This window comes from Amphiura filiformis, chromosome 15, assembly GCF_039555335.1.
Source record: "Amphiura filiformis chromosome 15, Afil_fr2py, whole genome shotgun sequence".
NCBI lineage: Eukaryota > Metazoa > Echinodermata > Ophiuroidea > Amphilepidida > Amphiuridae > Amphiura > Amphiura filiformis.
Window position 1 is genome coordinate 31,808,977 of NC_092642.1, and position 12,500 is coordinate 31,821,476.

The 12,500-nt window shown below is 35.3% G+C and overlaps 2 protein-coding genes across 2 annotated transcripts in view; one reads left to right on the plus strand and one right to left on the minus strand.

The window, feature by feature from the left end:
- Window positions 1–6,223, minus strand: part of LOC140170875 (uncharacterized) — a 10,540-nt gene extending 4,317 nt beyond the window's left edge. The window contains exons 1-2 of the mRNA XM_072194082.1: window positions 5,205–6,223; window positions 2,578–2,707 (exon numbers count right to left, since the gene is read on the minus strand). Coding sequence (XP_072050183.1) covers window positions 2,578–2,707; window positions 5,205–5,441 — 367 coding nt within the window. The 5' untranslated portion in view covers window positions 5,442–6,223. The remainder of the gene's footprint in view (window positions 1–2,577; window positions 2,708–5,204) is intronic.
- Window positions 6,224–6,519: 296 nt separating this feature from the next.
- The window catches only part of LOC140170878 (uncharacterized), a 15,285-nt gene continuing 9,304 nt past the window's right edge, over window positions 6,520–12,500 (plus strand). The window contains exons 1-2 of the mRNA XM_072194083.1: window positions 6,520–6,527; window positions 11,933–12,088. Coding sequence (XP_072050184.1) covers window positions 6,520–6,527; window positions 11,933–12,088 — 164 coding nt within the window. The remainder of the gene's footprint in view (window positions 6,528–11,932; window positions 12,089–12,500) is intronic.

A 12,500-nucleotide genomic window follows, 5' to 3' on the forward strand; every position in this document is an offset into this window, starting at 1 on the left:
ACGAAATTCAATCCAGTTCAAATATTCATCACTATTAATGAATTATAAAATGTTTATCAATAATGCGCATCAACTTACAATGAACATGATATGGCGTATCATATCACGAGATAAGAAACGGGCTTATAATTCAACATCTATCACTAAATTAATTCAAGACTGTTCAGGATTAATCTGCAATATTACAGCTGCAACGATAGATATTCTTCCCTCTTCGCGGTTGTTTGATTGCATGTAAAACTGGGTTTCTTTAAGAAAAGTTGAACAATGATGGCGCTATTTATCTAAAAGCTTGTTTGCATCCTTACAAGGGGTGAGACACTTGTAAAATGGTATTAGAACATCAGCAAACAGACTAACAAATAACAAGGAATTTTCAAAAACTTTTAATCATGAAATGTAAGGTATAACTCATATTATTTGGCTAATCTAAAGCTAAAATATATGTAAATAGCGCCCTCAATTTGCACACTAATGTACAGTTTATAGAATTAAAATTACCACAAAAATGCAGAAAAAGATGAATAATTTGATATATAAACAAAAATCTATATTAAAAATTGTTACAAATATAATGTGTATATACAGTTTATTATTGTGATAGCTGTTGGTATTATTCAGGTTTAGAATTGAATATTATAATAATGTTTTGTTAGAAAAATTAATAAATTATCACATCAAACAACCGTGTCTTATTGCTGTCTTACAAGATGTCCCCGATACTTCAAATCTAAATTGCTAAATCATTGAATGTGTAAATACATTTTACATAATTGTACCCATTTCTCAGATGTCGATGAAATTTTCTTTATAAAAAGGTAGAGTATGTGATTATCAAAGCCATACAGCTTTCAAATACCTGCCTTGTCTTTCTAAAAATCCATAGCAATTTTATCCCCAAGCCCATATTATTTTCATCGGGAAGTGAAGTGAATAATACTGGAATTGAAAAGATCACCTTTCAGTACAGGGATCATACAATGCTTTGAATTTCCATCCAACTTTAAAACACGTCAAATTGTTTAAAAGCAAGAATTCTTCCTTGAGCTGTAAAGAGAGGAGCTGAACGGCTGCAAATCGATTTAGAATTTAGAATTTGAGAGTAAATTATTCAGGCATTGCCGTGTCATAATATGATAAGCGTCCTATTTCTTGAAGGCAGCCTCGATCTAAGGCTCAATGGGCTATTCCATTTAAAATCCACACTACCCCTGTGGAAGATTTTCTTAAAGTCTTCCACAGAGGGAGTATGAGTTTCAAATAGAATAGACAATTGGGTAACTTCCATTTGAAATACTCACTCCAGTTGTGGAAGATATAGGTAAAGCCATAATACAGGGGGAGTATGGGTATCAAAATGATTAACTTTGATCAATTACATTTGAAAAACATACTCCCTTTATGGCAGATATTTCCAAAATATTCCACAGGGGTAGTGTGGATTTTAAATGGAATAGCCCAATTAACAGAAAACCTGCTTTACTTTCGCAAAGAATACTTTTAGGAAATCCATTAAAAGAAGACGTGTCTTACTTGCTATTCTCGGATCGCCCAAAACTCACAGCTAAACATTACTCAAGTGGCTAACGATTTTATAACTCTTATTCCAAGTCAAAAACTCGTTACGGTTACATTCGGTATTGTTGGTCGGAGCAACCACAAAATCAATTTTCATTATCAAAATCAATATATTATTGAAAAATAACACTTTGATGTTTTGCAAAAGTTCATTCTACAAATCATACACTTTGAAAACTTCTCGCTTGATTTATTGTTGTTAATGAGTTATGTACGTTTTACAAAAGTGTTGTTGTTCCAACCCTCTTTACAACATAACTCAAGAACCACATGACCTACAAAAGTATGTCTGTGATATTTGAATTCTTCTACACACTTGCTAAATGATCAATGCACTACTATTCGCAAGATTCTTTGAACTTCCAAATTGCAACAGTTTAAAATAGTTACTAACCTTAAGCCGACCGTATACGGTATCTATGGTTCAAGTTATATCCAATTCTGAAATTAGAGGTTAGACATTTGTTTTCGAACAAAATATTTATTTGTAACTTTTTAAACATTAATTTTACAAAACGGATATTATTTATCATTAGGAAACGAATTTGGAGAAAACCTTCTGTTAATAAAATACTATGCTGAGCCACCAGCCTGGGTGGCTCACGCTCCAGTAATTTCAGATGATTGAGCTCAGTAATACATCAAAGAATGTCTTCCAATTCATGAAACCAAATAGATAATCAGCTTATCGGATTAAAAGCTTAGAGGAAGGTCTTGCTGCTCCATGAGTGTTTGTAATTATCAGGTTTTCTCCAAATTCATTCTCAAATGTACATTATCATATTCCATACATATTTACATTTTGTTGAAGTTACGAAAGACTTGGAATAATAGAGCACGACTAGTCAACTATATTTGTATGAAGTATAATTATCATATTTGTCTTTCTGGATTGTGATTGTTGTAAACAGTGAACATAATTAATATTTTTTTCTACAATTCTCCATTGAAATCAATCCAAAAGGCAACATAAACACAAGGCACATATTGTCATCATACAACATTGGGTTTTATGTTCTTGTCTTTGTTGTTGTGTGTAGCCATCTATTATAACGACGGTATGTTGTCCTGTTGCCGGTGGGTAGTCGTCGTCTGGTTGGTACACTGTAGGATCCTGGGTGTGAATAGCCTGCAATGCAATAACAATAACAAAACAATGTCTGCATCAGTTTTGCTTTTGATAATACTAAAAACTGATACATTAACAAGGAAGTGGAATTACACGATTAAGGTGGTACTACACCCCCTGACTAATTTTGCATTTTCTCGAAAAATAACTACACACTGTTAACAATGTTAACAAAAGTTATGTATATTATAGGGGCAAGGAATCCAATTACTTCACTAAAATGTCAGTGATTCAAGACAAGTGGTTCATTATGTATGTTAAGAATTGGGGTACATTCTAGCAGTACCTCTTTTCTTATCATAAATAACGTACCGCTTGTCTTGAGTCACTGAAATTCCAGTGTTGTAACTGGATTCCTTGCCCCTATAATATAGTCCGTTACCTCATAACCATACTGTTAAGTCAGTATTACATGTTTCTCATTTGCAATTTTGATTTCCTGAGTACTACTGTACTAAACCCACAATTGACCAAATTTCCAGCCGCATTCTTCATTAACTTGTGGAATACATCTCTTTTGATGTCTTCCACAAGTTAATGAAGAATGCACCTGAAATTTGGTCAATTGTGGGTTTAGTACTCAGAAAATCAAAATTGCAAATGAGAAACATGTAATAATGACTTGGCAGTTTGGTTATGAGGGTGCCGATACATAACTTTTGTTGCCAGTGTGTTATTATTTTTTGAGAAAAATGCAAAAATAGTCACAAATTTATCAGGGGGTGTAGTACCACCTTAAAGCAGGAAAAATCACAAACACTAAAATTGCGACATGGACAGGCAAGATCAAAGAACATTAATTAATATATTTCAATAGTGCATTATACATTTGAACGCCATAAGCGATTTTCGCACCATTTATTTTATCTTACATTCTGAATAAATTCATCCCTATGTATAATGTCATCATCTTTCCATTTTACACTTAGCTACACTTGGCCCTAAGCTATATTTGGAATGTTAAGTAAGATACGCCAGAAACATATTATAAGCCCATATGTAATAGATGGTAACCTGATGCTCAAATAACACCCTTGCACCGTTGAACTAAAGCCAACCATTAAAACGAACCTCTTAAGAAAGGCATGCTGATTTTTTTAATTGATGGGGATATAGTTCTCGAATAATGGGGATATCTTGGATAAGTTTGTATAAAAATACGACTATGAAAATAGTGCAATGGATAAATGTATCGAACAAGAATGGGACGGTTGTATACCCAACTAATTCTGGTACAATTTGTTTATTTCATCTTCATCATTGCTACCATCTGCAACTCTCCTGTTTATATTATGTGCAAAGTGTGTGCAAAGTTGTTAGTCGTCGTCACGCCATATACATAGCCGTAGATCCCTGGCAATGGGGGATAAATCTCCTCAATATTTTGATAGGGGGAATCGTCCGTACAATCACCCCCCTGCATGTTGACGCCTGTATGTGAGTTTCCAACCAAATTAACCTCATATTTGGCCGTCTTAGCCTAGTCCACATTTGTGCGCGCTTCGTGCGCATTCATTCCACTTTTGCACCATATTTCACCAGTTTATCTTCAATATGGCAATTCTTCACGCGCTTCGCGCGCATTTGTATCATAAACTTATTCTGTCGCCAAAGGTGCTGGATTCACTATACTTCAAGACTTTTTCCAACCCCATGTCAAAAAGAAATCTACACCACTGGGATGGGATGAGATGTAGGCGACGACACTGTTATTAATTTATTCATGTCTTTATTTAGTTACTTATATTTATGTGTTTATTTGTATTTTCCTTTTATTTACGTACAATTGCGTTACAATAGAAAACATGACACATTTATATATGCCCTGACACTTACAAATTTTCTCCATGTACATGAATTAAATATTGTTACTATAAGAATACACATCACGACTACTTGCTAGCAAGCGAGTGATATTTTGCCCTATATTTTGACCTTGTCTCTGAAGATCTTGTGCATACATTTTGTTTTTCTCCAACATATTTCACCGATAATCCTACAAATACCATTATCTCGATCGACTTTCATTTAGTGTGCTAAGCAAAAATGTTACATTGCCAATAGTTTGATATTCTTTTAAAGATTAGCTTTCTGAAAAACAAAATGATCGTGCGTATATTTGTATATCCTTTTACAATATTCAATGAATATAATATCCGATACGAAACCAACAGCCCCTTAAGCTTGTTAGTTTAGTTAACATCATGAGACAATATCGATATGCCAAGTAACATTCAGGCCTGGAGATATGCCTAGTAATATTGTTAAGTTGAGTGAACTATAGCTTTTAAGAGTACATACTTCTAACTTACAAATCACTCTGCATTTGGGTGTAGCGAATATGGCAATGCAAAACAAGGTACGAAAATATGAATGATTCTTTCCTTATTTAACTTTTGCGTTGATGTTGAAATAAAGCTTTAAAAGAAAGATACAGCCAATATTTAAAGAACCATATTTTTATCCTTCTATGAACTTTGACCCTGATTCAACTCACCTGTGCGGGTGGAGGAGGTCCTGTTGCAGGGTAAGAAGAATATTGAGAGTGTCTTGTAGGTCCAGTTAAATGATATACGGAATATTGTGAGTGGTCTATAGGTCCGGATCCAGGACATTGTGGATGTTCTTTGCTATCAGCTGGTGCTTGTGTTCTGGGCACCATTCTAGGTGCAGGAGGCACCCACCCACCGGGTTTAGTTGGTACATTAAATCCATCTAAAGCATTTTGCTCCATAAAGATTTAAAGTCTCTGAAACAACAATTGGTTAATTAATCAAACATTCGGCATTTTAAACTCCGCAGAAGTTGATAGATCAATATAAAGAGACATAGAGTGACGTAGTGACAGTATATTTCGTGATATTTTCTTGATAAGTTCCACAATCAATCACTCGTTCCGTGCAATGAATCCTATGAGTCAGGCTTTTTCCTATATTGTCACATTGCATTGGACATGAAGGGCATTCTATTGTAAAGCGGTATTCCTTTGCTATCTTCCATCATGAAATGAAGTAATGACGATATAATTCCTTTCCATTCCTCTTGATAAGATGCAACATCAATCAATCGTTCCAGGCAATGAATCCTAATAGTCAGGCTTTATCTCCAGTATATTGTCACATTGCAATGGGCACACAGGACATTTTCCTTGCAAAGGGATATTCCTTTGATTTTTTTCTTCATACGTACCGAAATCAAACAGTCGGTCCCTCTACCGGGTCCATCATCAATTTGGTGAAGCTCCCCTTAATATAGATAATACTATTAGATATGGAGTGGAAGAAAAATGACTTATTTCCTTGTGTGATATTTCTAAATAGTTGCAAAACAAATCTAACGATCACTGTAGTGAGCCCATTTAGCCAAGATATCCCTGCCGAGAAACATGCAAAATGACACGAAGCCGATGGTAATGATGATTGTTTCAGTTGATAATTGGCTTTCTATTTTTCTTGGTGGATTACAACATCAGTCAGTTTGTCCGTACAATACATCCATTAGTTCAAGTTATCTCTGCAGTAGATAGTGCCATTCAACAAGACACGGCAAGTAATGACTATTTAGTCCCTGGTTATTTTTCTCGACCAATTCCAAAATCAATCAGTCGGTCCCTTCAGTGAGTCCATTCGGTTAAATGACAGTTTGCCTTGTGGCATTAATTCTCTTTGCCCAAAGCGATCGACTTGATACTGCCTGCTATATAGACCATGTATTCACAGTCCATGCTGCTTGTCTGTTTACTTGGTTACTTGGAGCAATAAAGCTGAGACCATTTCAGAATAAAGATGTAGGTAATCAACTTGTGGCGCCGCATGGCAGAGTACGTAAGAAGCAATTCATCCACTCGCAAATGGTTCCTCTGTAATAGCAACAAATGCACAATAAATGAATAGAACATTCAACGTCGTGACTATCATGAATCCGACTACATACTTTGAAGTTTCACAATGAAATACAGTTCAGTTTATATTCAATATTACATATTCATGGCGCGTGCTTATTTAGCCTCGACCTATAACTACAATAACAACAATGTCTTTTGCCAACATTATTGACGACATCAAAAACGCAAACCCTTCTTTTCTTCGAAGATGTCACGAAATAGATTGTGCCCATGTATTAAACGATCCTTTCTATTAATACAGAGCAATAACATGAATCTTGCCCTACAATATTATTTGGGATTTATTCCATATCCAGTACCTTTCAGTCACGTAATACAGATTTAGGAGACCAGTGGAAGATACGGTTTACTGCTAATGCAGATCGTTGAGCAAGTACTTTTGCTTGATTTGTTTGTATCTCGTTGTTCCTGTCTATGGTTTGCAGCACAACCACACTACATCCACACTGTATCCCACATTGTACTACACTTAACAATGGTTTGGACAAATTTCCATTGAAATCTGCTCTGAATGAGACATGTATTGTGGGATACCGTGAGAACCTTATTATTGGTTTGAATGTAAAGGCTAGAGGCCAACAATTCGCGACTTAAATGGCAACCTAAAGTCTGGCAAATCCATGCTGAAATTGGATTTTATACACACATAACAAATACACCAAAATTAAGGGAATCGTCGGATTGAAAGACTGACAAATGGAACTTAGGCTACAATTTTTATCTATACAGTTCTCTATATTTCTATCCAACTTTAAAACGCGTCAAATTGTTTACAAATTTTGACCCTGATTCAACTCACCTGTGCTGGTGGAGGAGGTCCAGTTGCAGGGTAAAGGCAATATTTTGAATGTCTTGTAGGTCCAGTTGAATGATATACAGGATATTGCCAGGGTCCTGTAGGTCCTGTTGTAAGACATTGCAGATGATCTTTATCATCAGTTGGTGCATGTCCCAGGTGGAGGAGGCACCCACCTAACGGATTTATGTGGAACATTTTCATCTAGAAACGTGTTGATCCATTTTAAAGTCTTCAGAACAACAATTGGTTAATTAGTAAAGCATCATAATTGCTGTCTTCAGTAGATAGCATTATCATAATCATGATTACTATCTTCAGTAGATAGGATTATCATAATCATAATTGCTGTCTTCAGTAGATAGCATTATCATAATCATGATTGCTGTCTTCAGTAAATAGCATTATCATAATCATGATTGCCATCTTCAGTAGATAGCATTATCATTATCATGATTACTATATTCAGTAGATAGGATTATCATAATCATGATTGCTGTTTTCAATAGATAGCATTGTCATCATAATTGCTGTCTTCAATAGATAGCACTATCAAAATAATAATTGTGGTCTTCGGTAGATAGAATTATCATAATCATGATTGTCGTCTTAGATAGCATCATAATCATGATTGCTCTTTTTAGTAGAAAGCATCATAATCATGATTGCTGTCTTCCGTAGATAGCATTATCATAATTATAACTGCTGTCTTCAGTAGATTGCATTATCATAATCATGATTGCTCTCTTCAGTAGATAGCATTATCATCATAATTGCTGTCTTCAGTAGATAGCACTATCCAAATAATAATCGTGGTCTTCAGTAGATAGCATTATCATAATAATGATTGCCGTCTTCAGTAGATAGCATAATCATAATCATGATTGCTATCTTCAGTAGATAGCATTATCATAATCATGATCATGATGATTGCTGTTTTCAGTAGAAAGCATCATAATAATAAATGCCGGCTTCAATAGATAGCATTATCATAATTATAACTGGTCTTCAGTAGCATTATCATAATTATGATTAATATTGCTGTCTTCAGTAGCCTAGCAGTATCATTTATCATGATTGCTGTCTTCCGTAGATAGCATTATCATAATAATAATTGCGGGCTTCAGTAGATAGCATCATCATAGGCCTAATCATAATTGCTGTCTTCAGTAGATAGCATTGTCGTAATAATGATTGCTGTTTTCAGTAGTTTAACTACATGTACATGCAGTAAAAAACTGTTTTAATAATAAAGCGAGAACGAACTCCTACTGAACCATGCAGGTGGTATGCGCCGTGAATTCTCTAAATTCAGTAAATTTCCATCGTCAACCGTGTAATTGAATGGGATTATTTTGAAATTTTAAAACGCTTGAAATATCACAAACAAATAGGCATATGTTAATAAATAATATAAATACAAGCTAAAACCGTTGAGGTTCGATAATGAACCCCACAAACTAACCGATTATTATGGAAAATGCCATATGGCCGGGCGGTTTCACACGTTGCCGGCTCTATCATGCCACTCGCCGCCTGGAACCATGCGTCCATGTGGCACAGCGCCATCATTGATATTGCAATAAAACACGAAAACTGAGAGTGATGGTGCGTTTCGTATTGTTAATTTTCACAGGCCTGAATTTTCATAGAGCTTCTGTTTATGGCGTCTTATTGATTTATTACCAATCTCAGATTTTTGTCACAGATAAAGTACCGTATAGCCGTGAATTTTGTTTACAATCGTGTAAAATCATACTTTTGATACGAAATACTATCTGTCGCCAATAGATCGCTGGATTTGAACAGACTTAACAGAGTGTTATCTACGGTAGATAGCATGATGTCAAACATCAAATTATTGTACTAGAGAGCATGTCATACATACATACGTGAAGTGCTACCTATATATGGCATGATGTTCATAAAGTGCTAGCTATTTTATAATGATGCGTACAAAATAGCATGAATTGCACACACTTACTATCTATAGGCCTACTGTAGGTGACCATAGACTCTGAGATGACATAATACACAAATAGTGCTATCTACGGTAGATAGCATGATAAAAGACAGTTTTATCTACGCTAGTTAGAATTAGGCTATAAAGTGCTATCTACGGTTTATATCTCTTGAACAAAAATATACGCTCGTTGACAGGTCACATTCTTTACTTGATCACGCGTAGGCCTACTATACGCCCTCTCCTTCTTTTCCCCTCTCACGAGGGTCTCTCTCAGCTGCTCTCTGTCTCTCTATTTCCAGCTCTCTTCGCTGTAAAGAATAACGCAAAATAGAGAGTAGAATCAGTTGCATGAGGGTGAACCTAGCCCGAGGAGGGGAGTGGAGGGGGGGGGGCACTTATATGGAAGTAACATAGATGTGCGGACATTACCCCAGAAGTAGAGGTTTTCAATGACAGACTATATGAAGAACAAAATGGATTTTTCAGTGAGGACTAAAGATATAAGGGGTCATGAGGACTATTAAAATATGGGTTATTCAGGAAGCCCTCAATGTACAATATTGTAGACTCCAATGTTGTAGATTGTGATGGCATTATTTTGCCACCAGTGCAGTAGAATCCATTTCATTACTTCAGGGACCGTGCCACTAGGAGTGCAATAATTATGAGGGGGCGCGCGGGGTTACATTTCCAAACGGCGTGCCAAAAAATGCTTGCCCCCTCTCAGTCTGGCAAAAATCGCCCCGTCCCCTCTCGGCCTGCCAAAACTTTGCCCGCCCACCTTTTTGCTCATACCAAATTTTGTGTAGGCCTATCCCAATTTGCAAACCTTAAGGTTAGCAACGATTTTAAACTGTTGCGATTTGGTAGTTCACAACATCTTGCTAATGTGAGCTTTAGCAAGAATTGCATCGATCATTTCATAGCGAGTGCGTAGAAGAATTCAAATATCACAGATATATAGGCCTACCTTTGTAGGCGGTCTTGTGGTTCTTGAGTTATGTTGTAAAGAGGTCTGAAACAACAGCACTTTTGTAAAACGTACATATCCATAACTCATTAACAACAATAAATCAAGCAAGTTTTCAAAGTATATTATGATTTGTAGAATCATATCAATTTGTAAGCGTAAGTCATAGTTCATTGGATTTATACCGCATGACAAAACAGACGAAAATATAGTAACTTTTTGCACAAGATCTGCAATTTAAAGAGAAGGCCATTGGTCATTATAATGAGGCTGTATATGGACAATATATAAGTGTGCTCTTTCATTTAATGACATAAAATTTAAAAAATATTGTAAGGAACACTTGAGGTTTTGACTTTTAAACCTACATTTTGGTCAACAATTGTGCTGGGATAGGTCGTTTTACGCGACAGATTTACCACATTCGCCTTGCTATAAACATTGAATTGTGTTATCTGTTGACCGAATGAGAAGAAGTGTTTTCAGGGGGAACTGTTAGGTTTCGTTCGATATAAATAAAAAATCTGATTGGATGAAGGGAACACTTGAGGTTTTGACAACAAAGTAACATAGATTTCTATTTTCCAATAGATCTCACACAGCTCTTATGATGCTATGCACTCAACCGTGTAGTAAACACAGTCTGCGTAGAGTCTAGACTCGTGCTTGAAAATTGCTGTGTGTTTGAGTGTATCGAGGTGGAAACTGTGCGTAGATTTATTTATAAGAAAATCGTTTTTGTATATAGTCAAACTTTTTCATATGGAACATTTGCAAAACTTCAAAGTGTTATTTTTCAATAATATATTGATTTAGATAATGAAAATCGATTTATTTGGCTGCTTCGACCAACGTCTACCCTAAATGGTCTAGATCTATAATTATATTGCGAACACAGAGGAACATTTGCATATTTAGGCGTTTCCGTACTGTTTTCCTAGGCCTTTTTAGAGCGTTTTATTTAAAAGGCGCAGCATAAATGTGTGCCAGTAATCGCTTGCCCCCTCCCTCGGCTTGCCACAAATTGCTTGCCCCCCCCCCTTTGGCTAGCCAAAAATTCTTTCCCCATCCAATTTTTCCCTCCCCCGGGCTTACATAATTATTGCAAAGCCGCTTGCAAGCAGTAGTGTTGTAGTCGGACTTTTTCAGTGGGATGGAGAGTACTGTTGGCAAGGCCAGTTTCAATGGGGGAAATTGAATGAAAATGGTCAAAATAAGCTAAAAAGAACCAAAAAAAAAAAAAAAAAAAGCATACAAATCTTAAATAGCAGGGCGTCCATGTGAGAGGGGCAGGGGGGGCAAGACTTCTCACAGGGCAAGACAGAAAAAGAAAGATAGATACAAAACAGACTAAAAAAACAATCAAAAGAAACACTCGAAAGAAAGACCCAAAGAAAAGAAAGACTCAAAAGAAAGAATGAAACAAACAAATAAAAGAAAAACAGACACAAGATTCAAAAATTCAAATGACCCAAAAGACCCAAACGAAAGATTAATGAAAAGACTAAAAAGAAAGACGGAAAAGAACTGTAAAGAAAGAGAGATTCAAACGAAAAAAACACAAACGAAATATCCAAAAAACTCAAAAGAAAGAAAAGAAAAGAAAAGAAAAGAAAAGAAAAGAAAAGAAAAGAAAAGAAAAGAAAAGAAAAGAAAAGAAGAGAAAGAAAAGAAAAGAAAAAAAAGAAAAGAAAAAAAAAAAGAAAAGAAAAGAAAAGAAAAAAAGAAAGAAAGAAATCAAAAAAGTAAAAAAACACGCAAAAGAAAGACTCAATATAGAAAGAAAGACTCAAAAGAAAAACAAACAAAAGAAAGACAGACAAAAATGAACAGACACAAAGAAAGACAGAAAAACTAAAGAAAGACTCAAAACAAGGACTCAAAGAAATGCAAACAAAATGAAAGACAGACAAAATAAGAAAGAAACTTCAGAAAGAAAAAAAGAAGAAGAAAAGGCTCAAAAGAAAGAAAAACTCAAAGAAAGACCCAAAAGGAAAGAAAGACTCAAAAGAAAGAATGAAACAAACAAACAAAGAAAAACAGACTCAACAGAAAGTAAAGAAACACACAAAAGGCTTAAAAGAAATACTCAATAGAAAGAGACTCAATAGAAAGAAAGACTCAAAAGAAAGAACTCAAGAAAGAACGCAAGAAAGA